General features: G+C 42.0%; 2 protein-coding genes across 4 annotated transcripts in view; one reads left to right on the top strand and one right to left on the bottom strand.

Annotated features, from left to right (window-relative positions):
- The window catches only part of Bbof1 (basal body orientation factor 1), a 57,870-nt gene extending 48,323 nt beyond the window's left edge, over positions 1 to 9,547 (bottom strand). For both annotated transcript variants that reach the window (XM_029554446.1, XM_029554445.1), the window contains exons 1-2: positions 9,282 to 9,547; positions 5,471 to 5,699 (exon numbers count right to left, since the gene is read on the bottom strand). In XM_029554446.1, the coding sequence (XP_029410306.1) occupies positions 5,471 to 5,699; positions 9,282 to 9,340 (288 nt within the window). In that variant the 5' untranslated portion in view covers positions 9,341 to 9,547. The remainder of the gene's footprint in view (positions 1 to 5,470; positions 5,700 to 9,281) is intronic.
- Positions 9,548 to 10,035: 488 nt separating this feature from the next.
- Entpd5 (ectonucleoside triphosphate diphosphohydrolase 5 (inactive)) overlaps positions 10,036 to 20,523 on the top strand; it is a 61,838-nt gene continuing 51,350 nt past the window's right edge. For both annotated transcript variants that reach the window (XM_029554447.1, XM_017802365.2), the window contains exons 1-2: positions 10,036 to 10,166; positions 11,737 to 11,806. The gene's annotated coding sequence lies outside the window, so the exon portion shown is untranslated. The remainder of the gene's footprint in view (positions 10,167 to 11,736; positions 11,807 to 20,523) is intronic.

Below are 20,523 nucleotides of genomic sequence, written 5' to 3' on the forward strand. Positions count from 1 at the left end.
GTTTTGTTCATTTAGTGTTTTTATTATGATGTGCTGTGGAGAGTTTCTTTTCTGGTCCTGTCTGTTTGATGTTCTATAGGCTTCTTGTATTTGTATGGGCAAGAATATCTTTAATTTTAGGAAATTTTCTTTCACAATACTTTTGAAGATCTGGTCCATGCCATTATTTTGGCATTCTTCTCCTTCCTGTATGCCTATGATTCATAAGTTTGGCCTTTTTATGGTGTCACATAATTGCTGCATATTCCATTCTTTTGATTTCTTAAATTTTTCATAATCTTTGCTTGAGTGGTCTAGTTCGTCCACTTTATCTTCCAGTCTTGATACTCTGTTTTCTTCTATTGGTGAGGCTTTCTCCTGTCATTTCTAATTGGCTTACTGCTTCACTTCCTTCTTCATTTCAGCCTGAGTATTCTTCACTATTTCTAACTCTTCTGAATTCATTCAGAAGTTTATCCTTATCTTCCTTCTGTTTGATTTGTGTTCTTTAAAGTCACTGGATTCTTTTATCATGTTTATAATTGTTCTTTTGTGTTCCATGTCCTGCATTATCTCTAGGGGGTTCTCATTGTACTCCTCTAGAGACTACTGGTATTTGGTGGGGATATGTTATTTTCGTTTCTCATGTTATTTTTTCTCTGTGATTTTGACATGTGAATTTCTTTTGTAGTTTCTGATTCTTGTGTGAGACTCAAGCCTTCAAGTTTAGGTCTGCTTCTTTTTGTAAACTTTATGTGCCTTTGTGGTTTACTTTTGGGGCATGAAAAGCTGGTTCCTCTAAGCTTCAGGTTCTCTCTTTTGATTTTTATAATGGAGTGGCCCGATTGCTTTTGTCTTCAGGAATTCCCACAGAGGCCCAAGTCAGATGAGGATCAGATGCTCTCAGGCTTTCTCCTAAGGTCTGGATCCCTCCAGGAAAGATTTTGGCCTCAGAAATTTGGGGGGTTTGACTGGCCTGGGAGCCAGGCCCCGGAAAGATGCTGGTCTAGGGCAGCTGGCGGCAGTGCTACCCAGAGATGCAAAGGAAGATGGGGGCGGGAAGCGGCCCCAAGGGCTCCTGGGGACTGCACTGAGGAGCTGGGTTGGTCCCTGAGAGAGGCCTGCAGGTCAGAGAGAGGACTGTGGGTCATGTAGGCCTAGGGGATACAATTTTTAAAAGATAGATTCTTGGCCGGGTGTGGTGGTGCAAGCCTTTAGTCCCAGCATTTTGGAGGCAAAGGCAGGCAGATATTTGTGAGTTCAAGGCCAGCCTGGTCTACATAGTGAGTTCAGGTCAGCTGGGACTACAGGGAGACACTGTCTCAAAAAGACAAAAAAAAATTCTCATTAAGCAGCCTAGGCTGGCCTCAAACCCATGATCTTCCTGCCTCAGTCTCCTGAATGTTGGGATTATAAGTTTGCACCACTGTGCTAAGTCTAAATTTTTTTTTTGGTCTTTTTGAGATAGGGTCTACCTGTAATCACAGCTGGCCTGGATTCTCTATGGAGACCAGCCTGGCCTTGAACTCACAGAGATCCACCTGTCTCTGTCTCGCAAGTGCTAGGATTAAGTGCGCCACCATGCCTGGCTGCCCTAAATTTATACCTATATAATTGGTAAAAACTATTAAGTGTAATATCAAGTGTTAATCTAATTGCAAGTAATACTTTAATACATCATTTGTAACAGTATACATTGATATACTCCTTTGGAGTTCAATTTAAAACCTAGTGAGGTTGAAGTTGTGTATACCCATGATGTAAAATCTCAATTCCAGGTCTAGACTAGAGAATCTCTCATATGTATACAAGTATTTTCACTGAAGATTTGGGGTTTTTTTATTTTTTAATTTATTTTTATTTTATGTTTATGTGTGTGTTGACTGCATGTAGGTAAGTGTACCTGTGTCGTGCAATGCCTGGGAGGACAGAAGAGGCCGTCGGATCCTCTGGAACTAGAGTTACGGACAGTTATTACATGCCATGTGGGTGGCTGGGATTCAAACCCAGGTCTTCCGCAAGAACAGCCAGTGTTCTTAACCACTGAACCATCTCTCCAGCCTCTGAAGATTTGTTTGTAACAATGGAAAAATGGAATCTAGCCAACCAATAGAGTGATAGGACTTTTGTTTTTCTAGTAAAATATAAAAAGTTAATGACACAGAACATGCTTGTCATAAGATTTTAAAGTAATTTTTATTAATATATCACAGAAAGAGAACTAAATTTAAAAAGAAAAAACAAAACAAAACAAAACAAGTTGATGAACTGGCATGGTGGTCTAAGCTTATCCTCAAGAGGCTAGGAGGACTGATCAAGCCCAGGAGTTTGAGACTAACCTAGACAATCTAGGGAGACACCACTTTAAAAAAAAAATCAAAAAACACCCCTAAACAAAAGTCAAGTTGTATGGGGTTAGTGAGATAGCTTAATCAGTAGTGCTTCCCTTGCAAACATAAGGCCGCAAGTCTGACCTCCAGAACCCATGTAAAAGCTAGGCCTGGTGGTTCATGTTTGTAATTCCAGTGTCAGAGAGGTAAGTGGATTTCTGGGGTTTGTTGGGCAGCCAGCCTAGCCCAATGGGTGAGCTGAGCACAGTAATATATCCTGTTGCAAAAAAAGGTGGACAGCATCCCCAACCACTGAAGTGGTCCTCTGGCCTACACACACACACACACACACATTTTTAAATTATTTTGAGCGAGGTGTGGTGGCACATACCTGTGGTCCCGGCACTTGGGAGGCAGAGGCAGGCGAAATCTCTCTGAGTTCAAGGCCAGCCTGGTCTACATAGTGAGTTCCAGGCCAGCTGGGGCTACAAAGAGACCCTGTTTCAAAAAGACCAAAAAAAAAAAAAATTATTTTGGAGACAGGGCCTCATTATGCAGCCCTGACTTAGCCTGAAACTTGCTATGTAGACTAGGTTGGCCTCAAACTCAGAGAGATCAACCTGTCTCTGCCTCCCAAATGCTGAGATTAAAGGCATGTTACACCCAGCTAATACAAATATTTTTAAGAGATCTATTATTTTATTTATGTATATTATTTATGTACTTTTTTAAAAATCTTTTTGAGACAGGGTCTCCCTGTAGCCCCAGCTGACTGGAACTCATGATGTAGACCAGTTTGGCCTTGAACTCAGAGATCTACCTGTATATAGACCAGGCTGGCCTCAAACTCACAAAGATCTGCCTGTCTCTGCCTCCCAAGTGCTGGGATCAAAGGCATACATCACCATGCCTGGCTTATTTTTTAAAATGTTTTTATGTGTATTTTGCTTGCATGTATGCATGCATACCACACACATGCCTGATGCCTGGGGAGGCCAGAAATGGGAATGAGATCCCTTGGAACTGGAGTTACAGGCAGCTATGAGCCACCATGTAGATGTTAGGAACTGAACCATGGTCCTCCACAAGAGCAGCCAGTGCTCTTAATTGCTGAGCCATCTTCTTTATTACACATTGAGTGTGTTTGTGTGGGTGTTTGTGTGTGTGTATGTGTGTGTGTGTGTGTGTGTGTGTGTGTGTGTGTGTGGACATGCATGTGGAAGTCAGAGGACAACTTATGGGAATCTGTTCTTTCTTTCCACCATGTGGGTTCTGTGGACTGAACTCAGGTCATCAGCCTTTACTATTTCACCAGCCATTTCACCAGTCCCTAGGGTTTTTATAATGTATTCTTAAAACTAGGGGCTGGAGAGATGGATCAGTGGTTTAAAAGCACTTGCTGCTCCTAGAGAGAATCTGAGTTTGGTTCCCAACAACTACATCAGGCAGCTCACAACTGTAACTCTATGTCTAGGGGATGTGACACCTTCTTCTGGCTTCCAAGAGCACCTGCAAACATGCGGTGCACATCTATACACTCAGGCACACATATATACACATAAACTTTTTTTTTGGTCTTTTTGAGACAGGGTCTCCCTGTAGCCCCAGCTGGCCTGAATTTGCTATGGAGACCAGGCTGGCCTCGAACTCACAAGAGATATGCCTGCCTCTGCCTCTAAAGTGCTGGGATTAAAGGTGTGCGCCACACCCAGCTACACATAAACATTTTTAAAAAGCAAGGGGGCTGGCAAGATGGCTCAAAGAGAACTTATCACCAAGCTTGATAATTCTTTCTCAAAAAAATAACAAAAGTATAAAAAGTACAAAGCATATATTCTTAATTTGGTGGAAATTTCCGGAGGTCACCAAACACCTTATAGAAGCAGAAGGAAAAGAGAATTTGGAGTTATACTGAAATTATACATTTTTGTTGTTAGAGTTTTGTTTTGTGAAAGGGTGTTACTTAGCTCAGGCTGGCCTCTAACTTGCTACATAGATAGCCAAGGCTGGCCTTGAACTTTTGATCCTCCTGCCTTCCCAAGTGCTAGGATTATGGGCATGCACAAACATGCCTGGTTCTTATTTGTTTTTAGACAAATGGCAGTAGGAGGTTCTTCCCTAGGGTCTCTGACCTCTCCAGCTATAGGTTTTTGGGCAGGCTTACAGTACTGTTTGTATTTTTGTGACAGGAACTTGCTATGTATTCCAGGCTGGCCAAGGACTCCCAATCCTCTTCTTTTCATCTCTCCTGAGTTCCCGGAGTACAGGTGTGCTCATTTTATTCCAGACCTAAAATAACTTAAATTCTATAAATTTTTTTCCATTTGTGTGTGTGCACGTGTATAGGTGTGTACTCATGTATGGGTGTGTGCACATGTATGGGTGTGTGCATGTGTATGAGTGTGCATGCACATTCCAGGTACAAGTGGAAGCCTAAGATTGATGTCAGCAATTATCCTCTATTGTCCCTCCACCTTGTTCATTGAGGTAGGGTCTCTCAAGGGAAACCCTGCACTCTTTGATATGCCTAGTCTTAATAGCCAACTTGCTCTGGGGATTCCATTTCTGATTTATGAAACTAGAATTGCAGGTGGGCCAGAATTTACATGGATTTTGGTGAATCATGATGTTTGTGCAGCAAGTGCTTTAACCACTAAGCAATCTCTCCTGCCCAAAATTGGTAGCTTTATTTTTAACACTGAATAAGATACAATAAGAAACAAGATTCAACTGTAGAGGGAGAGAGGGACGGAGGGAGGGAAAGAGGGAGGAAGAGGAGGAGAGAGATATTTAATTTGCTGGGTCATGGTGTGATCATGGATTATGAGTAAATTGTTTTATAAATCATTAAAACTGTTTACTGGTATCAAAATATATAGATCACATACCATGCTCTTATCCTCAAAATAAAGTGGTTCATAATGTTCTTATATGATCATCCATCTGTTTCAGACAAGAAAATATGAGACATGAACTGAAAGTAAGAAAGTGCCATAGACAGCAAAGCCATTCTGAAATAGCAGCTTGCTTCAAGAAGAGTTGAGTTAACTATAATGTCTTAACTATGTGATATCAAAGAATTAAAATCTTTGAAAAATATAACCATGCCACATAATCACAGAGAAACATTTTGAGGCTCACATGGTTTTCTACCTACCTACCATATTATCTTTTTCTTGATCTTGCTTCTTCAGGTAGCTTAATACAGACATTGTATCTTTTTCCATTTTATACTGCTGATTCTTTAAGTCCTCATTATTTTTTGCCAGTCTTCGGGAAGTCTCAAGATACTCAATCCTAGAGAGTTCTGTGACTTCCAACCTGGCCTCCCAGAGGGAAGCACTGGCTTTGGCTTGATGAATCACAGAGTCTTCTTGTTTTATTACCTTCCTGTGTGAGAAGAGGACATTGACAATATATAACTTTCTTTTCTCTAGTAGTATTATCTCTATTTTGTTTTGCTTGGCACTGCCCGGCACATAAAAGCATATATTGTTGGATGAATGAGTTAATAAGAAATATACATTTATTTGTATTCATGTAAGAGATTTAAGTAGGTGCATCTTTCTCAAAGAGGTCAGCTCTGAAGTATAACTTTAAAGGACTGGGAAAACAAGGAAAGACAAAAGTTAATTGTATCTCATGGAGTTTTTACATCTCATTTATTTGATTCTTCCTTTTTTTGGTCTTTTTGAGACAGGGTCTCCCTGGAGCCCCAGCTGTCCTGGAACTCACTATGTAGACCAGGCTGGCCTTGAACTCCCAAAGATCCGCCAGCCTCTGCCTCCCAAGTGCTAGGATTAAAGGCATGCACCACCATACCTGGCTCTTCCACATTTTTATGTATCTACTTATTTATTTTTGCTGTCCTGGGTATCAAACCCAAGTCCTCGAGCATGCTAGGCAAGTGCTTTACCAATGAGCCACAGTCCCAGCCTCTAATCTTTTCTACTGCTGTTCACTTTGTTGTGAGCCTTGTTTCTCTCCATGGAAAAGATCAAGTCACTTGGGCCAGTATGTTAAATACTTTATTTGCTGGTACCACAGTACATCAGGCTTTAAGGATGCCTGAGAAACAAACCCTAATCATTTATGCAGAGATGGAGAAAAAAAAATTGAGAGAAATTAAAAAAAATAAAGGGCTTGGGACTGGAGAGATGGTTCAGCAGTTAAGAGCACAGGTTGCTCTTGTAGAGGACCTCGGTTCAATTCCCAACACCCACATGGCAGCTAACAACCATCCATTAACGCCAGTTCCAGGAGATCAGACGCCTTTTTCTGACCTCTGTGGGCACTGCATGACATGGGTGCACTTATATGCAGACAATACATTCATACACATAAAATAAAAATAAAATCTCAAAAAAAAAAAAAATAGCCAGGCATGGCGGCATAAGCCTTCAATCCCACTTGGGAGGCAGAGGCAGGTGGATCTCTGTGAGTTCAAGGCCAGCCTGGTCTACATAGTGAGTTCCAGAACAGCTGGGGCTACTGGGAGACCCTGTCTCAAAAAGACCAAAAAATAACTAACTAACTAACTAACTAAATAAATAAATAATAAAAAGGCTTGGGGTTATAGCCTGGTAGCAGTAGACTGCATGATTAGCATATACCAGGTTACAGGTTGAACTGATCCCCGGAACCATAATAAATAAAAGGATATAGTCAAAGCTTTAAGTGACAACAGATTTTTCAAAATAAGTATCAGATAAGGCTGGGCGTGGTGGTGCATGCCTTTAATCCCAGCACTTGGGAGGCAGAGGCAGCCAGATCTCTGTGAGTTCAAGACCAGCCTCGTCTACATAGCAAGTTCCAGGCCAGCTGGGACTACAGGGAGACCCTGTCTCAAAAACACCAAATAACTGGGCCCACATACATACACTAAATAAATAAATAAATAAATAAACAAACAAACAAACAGATAAATATTGACAAAAATACTGCCCTATATGATAAGACATTAGCTATATAAATGCATAGATAATGTAGAAAAAGTTTGGCCGTATTTGAATTCTGCATATTCTCACACATGTGTATGAGTGACTTTCCTACTTAACATTGTCACCCTCCATATCCACTCAACTTCTTTCAGTAACTTTGCATGCCTATCTTTTGTTCTCTTCAAATTCAGGCCAGCACACCACCCAGTTCCTCAGCCTGACACAGCAGTTGATCTTCCTTTCCCATGTGATTTAGACACTAGTGATAGAATGCCTTGCTACAACTTGTATCCTATTGCTCCATGAAGGTGTCAAGTGTACTTGATGAAAGAAATTAGATGCTACAGGGCTGGAGAGATGGCTCAGCAGTTAAGAGCTCTTGGAAAGGACCTAGGTTCAGTTCCTAACATCCACATGGCAGCTAACAACCATCTGTACCTTCAGTTCCAGGAGATACAATGCTCTCTTCTGACCTCTGTGGGCATTGTATGCAAAGGTGAACTTACATACATGTAAGCAAAACACTTGTACACATAAAAATAAATTTTAAAAATTTTGGGGTGTCTTTTTGAAACAGGGTTTCCCTGTAGCCCCAGCTGTCCTGGAACTCACTATGTAGACCAGGCTGGCCTTGAACTCACAGAGATCCACCTGCCTCAGCCTCCCAAGTGCTGGGACTACAGGCTTGTGCCACCACGCCCAGCTCTAAAAATAAAAATTTTAAAAAGTAGATGCCTGTAACAAGACCATTAACTAGAGAAACACTGTAGGGTTTCTCAAACAATGAGCTACAGAGCATCCAAGGACTACAAGGTGTGCTATTGTTTTCCCTGTTCACATATGTACTGTCCATGAATAACCAAGATCAGAAAACATGGTTATGAGTTCCAGAAATGTGATATGCCCGTGTTTTTTTTTTTTAATTTAATTTATTTTTGGTCTTTTTGAGACAGGGTCTCCCTGTAGCCCCAGCTGTCCTGGAACTCACTATGTAGACCAGGCTGGCCTTGAACTCACAAAGATCCGCCTGCCTCTGCCTCCTGAGTGCTGGAAGCAAAGGTGTGTGCCACCACGCCCGGCTGCCCATGTTTATTTTCAGAATGTGACAGACTGAGCAGTTTATGGGTGTGTGTGTTTTAAATTACATTTTAGAAGAATATTTACCTTAACACAAGAGAGCTAGAGATGTGGCTCAGTGGCAGAACACTTGCCTATCATACTAGAGGCTTTGGGTTTGATCCTCAACACTGGGGGCTGATGGAAGTGCAAAAGAGAGGGCTACAAATAATCAGCCAATCATCTTACAGAAACACAGAATATTGAAAAATGATAGTAGTGGTTATCTTTGGATAGGATGACAAGTGATTTTTTTTTCTTTTTTCCTTAACACTTTACATATTTCTCAAGCTTTCTGTACTAAGCATGAAATTATTCTCTAAAACAAATTACTTTTGTTGGGGATAGAACCTAGGACCTCACACAAGTACTCTACATTGAGCTACACTCACAGACCAAACAAAGTTACTTTTTTCTTTTTCAAAGACAGGGTCTCCCTATGTACCCCTGGCTAGCTTCATATTCACTGTGCTGTCCAGGCTGCTCTAGAACTTGTGATCTTCCTGTCTCAGACTCAGAAGTACTGAGATTACTAGAGGTGTGTGTTAGAATTTATAAACACAAGTTTGGAGGATTCCCTTGTGGGGAACATATATATACGGTGGTGTTGGACACTATATGTGACTCCAATGTCTTGAGAAACTCAAAACTATTGTTTGGTGTTCTAGCGGCGACTCCTAATCACCATGGTGAGCAGTACTAATGTACTCGGGAGATCTGACTCAATCTAGTCAGTCCTTGAAGTTCTCTGAACCAAAAAGAACAACTTTCACCACTAGAATATACCAGATCTTCATCTCGGTCGCAGTGGGGATCTCTCAGGCCAAGGACGAACCCCAGGAGTTGTCCTCAAAGGCTTGGCGAGCTAGAAACCCGGAAGGCAGGCTGAGAGGGTCTCTGCGCGGCTGCTCCTTACTTGTCTTTGTTTTTGTCTTTGCCTTTGTTCTTGCCTTTCTTCTTGTCCTTGGCGGGCATCTTGGCTTCTCCAGGAGTCTCACTGTCTAGGTCTCTCGGTGGCCGCAGCTTAGGTCGATTCCGTCTCTAAGGAAACTACCACGCCGAAGGACTTACGTCCTCACGGCGGTTGCGGGCGCGCGGAGAGCGCATGCGCAGTAACGTGACCGCGCCCGCCGCGCGAGGGGCGGGGCTGAGAGTGATTCGGGCGGCGGGAGGCCGCGCCACGGCGGCGCGCGCGGTGAGTGTGCGCGAGCGTAGTGGTCCTTCCTGGTCGACGCCCAGCTGGGGAAAGGGCGGGGGGAAGCCTGGCAGCCCGATGCGGGGCTGAGGCGTCGTGCTCCCTTTAGGAGGCGTGCGAGGCGTGGCTGTGGTGCTCCCGGCGCTGGGGGTCGACGCCTCAGGCGCGGCGAGTACGGCTGTCCTGTTCTCGCCCCTGAGTCCGCACTCGAGCTTGCCCTCCTGGCTTCTGGCGTGTGGGTTGCAGGGGATGACGCGCCTGGGGACGTCTCAGGCCAAACGGTTTCCGACAGGCAGTTGACTTTTCCAGGGGCTGCGGCTCGCGCTCGGGAACTCGAGGATGGGGCTCCGCACCCCTGCGGCGGCGTGAGGAGGTTGTCGTTCCCCCAGTCTGCGGTGACCCGAGCCTCGCTCCCGCGACCCCGATTCCCATTAACGAACACCGCGGGCATCCTCAGCCCCCTTGGCTCCAAGTTGTGTGAAGTTGCCAGCGCGCGCCTCCCATCTGCATGCCGTAAAGGAGCACGCGAAAGTACTCTCGATTTTTCAGGAGGAGCCCTGTGATTATGCTTTTCATTCAGTGAGAGTGAGTCATTAAGGAAGACAGGTATTGTGGCTGCCAAGCCCATAGTTTGGAGACTTGCGGTTGAAGCTCTGCATTGCAGCCTCCTTTTCAAATTACATTTAAATTTAATTTTAAAACGTCATTATTAGATTGTTCCTCGTTTTTTCTCTAGTGAAAACTTAATCCCTGCAGCCTTCACTCAGGTGAGGTTTTTGACCTCCCCCCCACCCCGGCCCCCACTTAGGTGGTTTGTTAATTTTGTGATTAGAATAAGCAGCTGATTTGGTAAGGAACCTTGAAGACCCTTTTGGACCATCTTCTGGCATGATTGTATTTCTGGTGCATTTTCTACAGTGTTGATGGGTGACAGGCTGATGGACCCATGAAATGGAATTACCTTACACTGAAGGGGTTACCTCTGATAAACAGTCTATAAAGCAATGATTAAATTTCTGTATCTCAGATTTTGTCAAAGCATCCTATTGATATGCTGAAAAGGGAGTCTTACATCTTTAATCATAGGCTATATATTTAGTCTTCAGACTTAATTACGAAAATTGGTTATGAAAACCAACACAAAACTGTTTGAACATAGGCCTACAGCCTACAGATTACATTTTTTGGTTTTGGGGCTTTTTTTGGAAGACAGGGTCTGCCTGTAGTCCTTGCTAGACCAGGCTGGCCTCCATCTCAGAGGTCTGCCTGCCTCTGCTTCCTAAGTGCTGGGATTAAAGATGTGCACCGCCATGCCAGGCTCAAATTCAGCTTTGTAAATTAAAAAAAAAATTAACTGTAATAAGATTGTTTCTTTATATACACACAGTACTTTAAAGTACTTTATAATTTTATCATGCATGTATGGATTATAGTTTATCATGCATGTTATTTGATTTTTGTAGCTAAAACTTGTGACATGAGTATCTTTTTAAATTTTTTTTTGTGTGTATGTGTATGATATGTGTGTGTGTGTGAGTGGGAATGGCATCAGTCTGCTGTTTTCACTCTGAATTCTTTCACTGTGGAATCCAGGGATTGAACTCAGGTCACCAAGCTTGCACAGCAAGCACTTTGATCTGCTGAACTATCTTGCCAGCCCCATGACACAAACATGTCTAAAAGAAATGCCAAGCTTTTCCATTCTAGTAGAAGTGGTTCTAGAGTCTACAGTGTTCTGAATCTCCACATTCTATACCAAAGAACCTAATGTTAGTCATCTATTGATGAGAAACAACTGCTAGTACAGAGTGTATAGTGGGAAGTTCCTGTTTAGCAGCTCATCAGCTGTCATTTCCATAACAGCTGGTGGGTAGCTTTACTATAAAGTCTCAGGAATTATTTTACTACATGAATTTGCTTTGTTTCTTGTTGAGAATATTAAATGTGTTTAAAGAACAAGTCATTTAATAGGCAGGCATGGTGGTGCAGGCCTTTAATCCCAGCACTTGGGAGGTAGAGACAGGCAGATCTCTCTCTGAATGTGAGGCCAGTCTGGTTTACATAGTAAGTCCCAGGCTAGCTGGGGCTACAGGGAGGCCCTAGTCTGAAAAAGAGGAGGAGAAAAGAAAAAAGAGAAGTCATTTAGTGTTTGTAATTCTTTTAATGTTGTTTTCAGAGTTCTTGGTTGACATAGGAATGAGGAGCATCTCGGCTGAATTTTCATGCACAAGATCATTATGATCCTGGTAAGTGGAGCAGGTATCCTGATGAAGGTACCATTTCTGCAAGTTTAAATTATTTATTTTTATTTTGTATGTATAAGTGTTTTGCCTACATGCATATAAGTGAACCTGTGCATGCAGTTCCCACAGAAGCCAGAAGAAGATATTGGATCCTCTGGAATTGGAGTTATAGATGATTATTAGCCACCATGTGGGTGCTAGGAATGGAACCTGGATCCTCCGCAAGAGCAGCCAATGCTGTTAACTGCTGAGCCATCTCTCTAGCTCCATCTCTGCTAGTTTAAAGCTGAATATATACTTTATAAGCTTCTGGGTAGTAGGTTTTTGTTTTATATTATATCTGAATTTGACCTCCTTTAGCAAATGATATGTTTGTCTTTCTCAGTGATTCTAGTATCATCAGGTATGGAATTGTTCAGTTTAGGAATGTTTGTATTACAATTAATAGTATTCCTAATCTTTTCTCCTGGTAGCTTAAAAAATGTGTTTAATCTGTAGTCATATTGACTTCACTGTGTCCTACTTTGGAGTTGAAATTTTATTCTGAAATCACTTGCTAATCTATAGGTGGAAAAAACTAGGTAAACAGTTTTCACTTTTGTTTTCACGCAGCCTTTTGTAAACATATACTATATAGACTATGTCTGAAGAGACGAGTCAGTGTTTCTGAATATTATAGACGTTAGTTACTTTTATTCTACTTTTTAAAATCACATGAGTTGAAAACAAAATCACATGAGTTAAAAGTATGGAATTCTATTAAATGGACATTATGATATGATTAGTTCACATCCCTTCAGGGGCACTATAAAAAATGCTGGAGGCCAAGATTTAGTTTTACCAATTAGATCATTTATTAAAATTCACTTTTTTGGATTTGTGGTGGGGTTTTTTGTTTTGTTTTGTTTTTAAAGAAACTAGATATTTATTTTATGTGCATGAGTGTTACGCCTGAATGTATGTAAGTAGTATACTTGTGTCACCCAGTGCCCATAGAGAGGGCATTGGCTCCCCTGGAACTGGAGTTAAGGGTGGTTGTTAGCTGCCATGTGGGTGCTGGTATTTGAACTTGGTTCTTCTGCAAGAGCAGCCAATGCTCTTAATCTCTGAGCCATCTCTCTGGCCCTTGTTTTTTTGTTTTTTTGTTTTTTTGTTTGTTTGAAGACCGGATCTCCCTGTAGCTCCACCTGGCCTAGAATTTGCTATGTAGACCAGACTGGCCTCGATCTCATAATAGATCGCTGCCTCTGTCTCCCCGGTGCTGGCATTAAAGGCATGTGCCACCATGCCTGTCTTTTTTGTTGTTGTTGTTTTTAGACAGGGACTTACTATGCAGTCCTGGCTGACCTGGAACTCACTGTGTAGACCAGGCTGGCCTCAAACTAACAGAAATTGGCCTGCCTATGCCTCCCCAGTGCTGACATTAAAGGTGTGCACAACCATGCCTAGCCATCCTAAGATTCTAAGGGAATGTCTAGAAAAATGTTTATAGTTAACAAAGTATAAGAAAACTTGCTTTGAGTGGCTGGGGAGATGGCTCAGGTATGTGAAGTTCTGACTTGGTGATTGCTATACAAGCATAAGGACCTAAGTTTGGAGTCCTGGCACCCACATAAAAAACCAGGCATGGTGAGGCACATGTAACTCCAGTGCTGTCAAGCAGAGACTGGCAGATCCTAAGAGCTTACTGGAGAGTCAGTCTAGCTGAATCGGTAAGCCTTGGATCAGTGAGAAACCCTGTCTCAAACAATAAGTTGGAAAGTGATAGAGGAAGACACCAGTGTCCACCTCTGCCTTCCACTTGCACACACCTGCACATATGTGTTGAGGGGGAGTGTTCTCACAGTCAAACTCGGGTATCAGCAGTGCCTAGGAGCACTGATCCTTGGCACTTATTCTTCCTTACAGTAGTCCCTTGCCCATTCATGAGGTATACTTTCCAAGTCTAGTATGGATGGCTGAAACCTCAAAAGTACTGAGACCTATATATACTTTATCCTGTATGTGCTTCCTTAATGATAAAGTTTAATTTAAAAGTTAGGTACAGTAAGAGATTAGTAAATAATAAATGATAAAACAGAATAATTATAACAATATGTTGTGATAAAAGACATTTGAAACTTATGAATTGTTTATTTTTAGAATTTTTCATTTAAATATTTTCCAGCCACAATTAAATGTGGGTAATTAAAGTCTTGTTAAGCAAAAGCATGGATAAGGAAGGCTACTGCAAATACCTTTCACGGTGGCTAAGGGTTTGTGAGGTACAGATAGCTTATCACCTCATATTTTCATTATATTTGCTTATTAGGAACAGTATAAACCCCTTTCTGAATAATAGTGTCTTACTAAAATGCTGATCTTAATGGATGGCTAAGAAAAGTCCTTGTAACTTGTGAAGGAGGGAGCATCGGCAACAGCTGTCTCTGAAATGTGATTGTTGTAGCTCAGTAAAGCCTAAAACAATGAAGAATGGAGGCTTGCAGTGACAGACTCATTTTGATATAATACCCAAATGATTTCATTGTACAGAATGAGCCTTATGGACACTAATGTCTGTTGGTCATATAAGTGAAATAACATTCAGAAGAGAACTATTTATGATAGAATTTTTTATATTTGTTTATAATTATCAGTGCATCAATTCTCATCCTTTATTGGGAGTTAGGATATTTGATTTTAGAGGATTAGAGGGCCTTAAAGAATTTATCATGGGCTGGAGAGATGGCTCAGCAGTTAAGAACACTGGTTGTTCTTGCAGAAGACCCAGGTTTGAATCCCAGCACCCACACGGCAGCTAACAGCTGTCCATAACTCCAGTTCCAGGGGATCTGACAGCCTCTTCTGTCCTCTAGGGCACTGCACGACGCGGGTGCACTTACCTACATGCAGGCAATACGTGCATACACATAAAATGAAAATACTAAAATTTAAAAAAAAAATCTGTCATTTGGGGCTGGAAAGATGACTCAGCGGTTAAGAACACTGGTTCTTGCAGAAGACCTGGTTTCAAATCCGAGCACCCACATGGCAGCTAACAACTGTCCATAACTCTAGTTCCAGGGGATCCAACAGCCTCTTCTGTCCTCCTGGGCATTGCACGACAAGGGTGCACTTACTTACATGCAGGCAATACACGCATACACATAAAATAAAAATAATACATAAAACTAAAAAAAAAAATCTATCATTCAGTTACCTTCCTGATACAAGAATCTATTCTATTCTTTGTAGTGAGATTTGAACTGAGCCCTTGAGGCAAGGGGCCTCCTTTCCCCATCACTGTGAGACAACTATCATTACTGGGAGTTTTCCCACTCAGTTTCTCTCCCTATGTTTCCATGCACACAGCTCTTAAAAACTCCTTGGAGATGATCTAATAAAAATTGAATTTTCAGTAAGCCTTTTATTTTATTGGCTTTTCAAATGATATGCAATGAAATCTGTGATTTTTCAAAGCTGCACCAGCTGTCTTGTCCCTTTCTAACAAGTATATTTTCAGTTCTTAAATATTAATGTCACCACTCTATGATTAGAAACCTTTTTCCTGTATACAGTATAAAGTAAGTTCCTTTTTTGTTGAGATAAATATTTTTGGGACTGGAGAGATGGCTCAGTGGTTAAGAGCACAGGCTGCTCTTGCAGAAGACTTGGATTCAAATCCCAGAACCCTGGAACTCCAGTTCCAGGGGATCCAACGCCTTCTTCTGGCCTCCCTGGGCACTGAATGACATGGGTATGCCTACACACATGCAAGTGTAACATTCATACACATTAAAAAAATATTTTGACTCTGAAAATTACCTTCTTCAATTAATATTTAGTTTCAGTAGACTTACTTATTTACAGGTAGAAATAGTGATTTATTTTCTTATTTGTTCCTAAATATATCTCACTTTTTGAATATTTAAATTCAATTTTTCTTATATAAATAAGCAGGTATTTTATAGTGTTCTGATTTAAAAAAAAAGATTTTTTATGTGTATGAATATACTGCCTGCATGTATGTAAATGCACCCATGTTGTGCAGTACCACAGAGGCCAGAAGAAGGCATCAAATCCCCTGAAACTGGAGTTACAGATGTTTGTTAGCCACCCTGTGGGTGCTGGGAATCAAACCAAGGTCCTCTGCAAGAGAAGCCAGTGCTTTTAACCACTGAGCCATCTCTCCAGTCCTGATTTTGGTTCTTTTCCTTAAATAATGTATTGGGCTTATTAAGTAGAAAGTTTCAAGGGAATGGGCTGTGGTGTTTTTAGAAATGTTAAAAAACATTATTACTGGGGCTGGAGAGATGGCCCAGCAGTTAAGAGCACTGACTGCTCTTACAGAGGACCCAAGTTTGATTCCCAAAACCCACTTGGCGGCTACAAACTGTCCTTAACTCCAGTTCCAGGGGACTCCAAAGCCCTCTTCTGACCTCTGTAGCATTGCACAACACAGGTGCACTCACATACATGCAGGCAATACACTCATACACATAAAATAAAAATAATAAATAAAGCCGGGTGTGGTGGCGCATGCCTTTAATCCCAGCCCTTGGGAGGCAGAGGCAGGTGGATCTCTTGGGGTTTAAGGCCAGCCTGGTCTACATAGCGAGTTCCAGGTCACATTGGTCTACATAGCAAGTTCCAGGTCAGCTGGGGCTACAGGGAGACCCTGTCTCAAAAAGATCAAAAAATAAATAAATAAAAAAAATATTTTTAAAAACAGTATTATATTTTTGCTTATTTTCTTTTGATTGCCTTTTCATTCTTCTTTTGCATGTGAGTGTGTGCTGGGGATTAAACCAGGGGCCTCACATAAATTTTCTTTAGGTTTGGTTTGGTTGTTTGATTTGGGTATTTGGCTTTTTTAGACAAGCTCTTGGTACAGCCCCATCTGGCCTGGAACTCACTTTGCAGACTAGGCCGGTTTTGAACTCACAGAGATCCTCCTGCCTCTACCCCCTGAATGCTGAAATTAAAGGCATGCACCACCGTGCCTGGCTCTCTCATACAGGTTTTTGTTTTTTGTTTTGTTTTGCTTTGTTTTGTTTTGTTTGGTCTTTTGGAGACAGTGTCTCCCTGTAGCTCCAGTTGGCCTGGAACTCCCTATGTAAACCAGGATGGCCTTGAACTCCTGAATGCTGGGATTAAAGGCTTGCACCACCATGCCTGGCTCTCTCATACATGTTTTTGTTTGGTTTGGTTTGGTCTTTTTGAGAGAGTGTCTCCCTGTAGCTCCAGCTGGCCTGGAACTCCCTATGTAGACCAGGATGGCCTTGAACTCATACATATCACTATTCCTGGCTCTCACATACATTTTTAATTTTCAAAGTTAATATCAAGCTGAGCATGGTGGAGTGCACCTTTAATCCCAGCATTCAGGAGGCAGAGGCAGAGGTGGATCTTTGTGAGATTGAGGCCAGCATAGTCAAGTTCCAGGCCAGACAGGGTTACAGGGGGATCCTGTCTCAAAAACCAAAAAAAGTAAATGTTACTATCCGGAGCTGGGCATGGTGGCTCACACCTGTAATCTAGCACCTGAAAGGTTAAGATGGGAGGATTACCATAAATTTGAGGCCAGCCTGGATTACATAGTGAGTTCTAGGGCAGCCTGTGCTATAGCATAAGAACCTGATGCAAAAAAACAAAAGCCAGGCGTGGTAGCCCACGCCTTTAATCCCAGCACTCGAAAGGCAGAGGCAAGTGGATCTCTGTGAATCCAAGGCCAGCCTGGTCTATATAGCAAGGTCAGGCCAGCTGGGGCTACAGGGAGACCCTGTCTCAAAAAGACCCCCTCCCCCAAAAAAAGACCAAAAAAAGTTGTTAGGTTGAAGTTTTAGTTCAATAAACTTGCTTAGCATGCATAAGACCTTAAGTTTAATCCCTATCATTGCCAAGAAGAAAACAAAATGAAAAGTGAGTGGACTGGCAAAATAACTCAGTTTTTGCTGGGCATGGTAATAAATATCTTTAATTCCACCACTCATGAGACAGTGCCTGTCTCTGAGTTTGTGGCCAGTCTGGTCTCTGTAGTAAGTTGCAGGCTAGCCAGAGCTACATAGTGAGTGAGACCCTGTCTCAAAAAAAAGATGGTTTAGTTGGTAAAGTCAGTTGCTGCCAAGCATGAGTTCTATCCCTGGAATCCACATAGTGGAAGGAGAGGACCAACTCCCGTAGGTCGTCCTCTCACTTCCATGTGTGCAACACACACACACACACACACACACACACACACACACACACACATAAATAATAAAAATACCCAAATATTTCATTAGTGTCTGGCATGTTGGCATGCATCTGTAGTGCCAGTTACTACAGAGCCAGAGTCAGAAAGGTTGCTGGAACCTAGGAGTTAGACAACATAACAAGACTCTGTCTCAAAAACAGGATTTTTAAAAAGTTTTTATCAGTGGAATATGTTATTGCTTTCAGTGAACACAGGGCCAGCCTGAACTGCACGAAACCATTAATCATCAATCAGTCAAGCACGTGATTATGTATAGGAGGATCAGATTGCTGTTAAAACATTTATATTAACTCTAACTTTCCAACTTCATTTCTGACCATTCTATGTTCTATGCTTCTCCTAACCCCAAATTCATGTTTCCCAACAGCCATTTCTGGGGTATCTAAGGTGGTCTAGTTAAGAATTAAACTATGGGGGCTTAAGAGATAGCTCAGTGGGTAAAGTAATTGCTCACTAGCCTGGAACTCATCAAGTAAGTCTAGGCTGACTGGCCATCAAACCCCAGAGATCCATCTGTCTCCATCTTCCCACTACTAGGATTACAAAAAGTGTGCACATACCTGATTTTTTTTTTTTTTTTGGTTTTTTTGAGCAAGGTCTTTATGTACCCCCAGCTGTCCTGGAGTCACTATGTAGACCAGGCTGGCCTTGAACTCACAGAGATCTGCCTGCCTCTGCCTCCCGAGTGCTGGGATTAAAGTGCTCCACCACGCCCAGCAACATACCTCACTTACTAAAATGTGGGTTCTGCCAAGCCTTGTGGTGCATGCCTTTAATCCCAGCACTCAGGAGGCAGAGGCAGGGGGATCTCTGTGAGTTCAAGGCCAGCCTGGTCTACATAGCAAGTTCTAGGCCAGCTGGGACTATAGGGAGACCCTGTCTCAAAAAGACCAAAAAAAAGGGGGGGACCCTAAAATCAAACAAAAACCATGGGTTTTAGGGATCATCTCAAGCCTTCATGCTTCCAAGCAAACACTTCACTAACTGAGCTATCCAAGCCCCATATTGAAATTTTATTTATATTTTTTTAAATAGGGTCTTACTGTGTAGCCTTGGCTGGCCTAAAACTTACTGTGTAGACCAGGCTGGCCTGGAACGCAGAGATGTGCCTGCTTCTGCCTCCTGAGTGCTAGGATTAAAATTGTGTGCCACAATGCCCAGCCCCAGCCCTAGGTTGCACCTGTGTCATGCAATGCCCAAGGAGGACAGAAGAGACTGTTGGATCCCCTGGAACAGGAGTTACGGACAGTTGTTAGCTGCCATGTGGGTTCTGGGATTTGAACTCAGGTCTTCTGCAAGAACACAGTGTTCTTAACCTCTGAGCCATCTCACCAGCCCCAAAATTTTAAAATGAATTCAACTATAATTTTCTTATTACCTATTTTCAATGTTTTATAATCCTCCTGGTCTTTGTCCACATGTCTCTGTTATTTATATAGTTTTCTAATCTTTGTTTTCCTTTGAGGATTGAACCAAGTGCCTTGCATATGCTAGCCAAGTGTTCTGCCATGAGATACATCTGTAAATGCTGAGCATGTTAAAATAAAAAGATGCATTTTATTTACCTTTCATTCTCTGGCAACTAGTACTTAGTGGGCATCAGTAAACATTTGTAGTATTAGATAATTGAGTGGTCCTAACAAGTCTGGCTACTCCAATATTTCATATAGGTAATTGCCAGACTCATACATGTGACACTTTCTTAAACTCTTCTGCTTACAGAGTAAAGTCCAAACTCCTTGAGTATTTGGTGTACACAACTGTATCTGACCTCAGTGTCAACTTTATTCTAACTTGATTTCCTGCTACAGTTAGTTAAAACTAATTTGTTCAGCATTCATGCATACTATTTAATTTTTTAACTTTTATTTATTTTTATGTGTATGAGTGTTTCACATGCACCTGTGCATGCAGTGCCTGTGGAGGCCAGAAGAAGGTGTTGGATCCCCAGAACTGGAGTTAAGACCATTCTTTTTTTTTTTTCTTAATTAAAAATTGTTTTTTAATTTTATTATTTTTATTTTATGTGTATTGTGTGTATTACCTGCATGTAGGTAAGCGCACCCGTGTTGTGCAATGCCTGTGTAGGTCAGAAGAGGCTGTCGGATCCCCTGGGACTGGAGTTACTAACAGTTGTTAGCTGCCATGTGGGTGCTGGGATTTGAACCCAGGTCTTCTGCAAGAACAACCTGTGTTCTTAACTGCTGAGCCATCTCTCCAGCCCCAAGACTATTCTTAAGGTAGGAGGATTTGTAGTTTAAGTCTAGCCTTGGCTATATAACAAGTTCAAGGACACGAGTTACATGAGACCCTGTCTCAAAAATAACAAAAACCCAGGTTGGAGAAATGGCTCTGTAGTTAAGAGCGCTGGCTGCTTTTGCAAAGGATCCTTGTTCAGTTCCCAGCAGCCACATGGCAGCTCACAACCATCCCTAACTCCAGTTCCATGGGATCTGAGGCCTTTAGATTGATTCTCAGCACTAGG

This window comes from Nannospalax galili, unplaced genomic scaffold (assembly GCF_000622305.1).
Source record: "Nannospalax galili isolate Female #2095 unplaced genomic scaffold, S.galili_v1.0 scaffold24, whole genome shotgun sequence".
NCBI lineage: Eukaryota > Metazoa > Chordata > Mammalia > Rodentia > Spalacidae > Nannospalax > Nannospalax galili.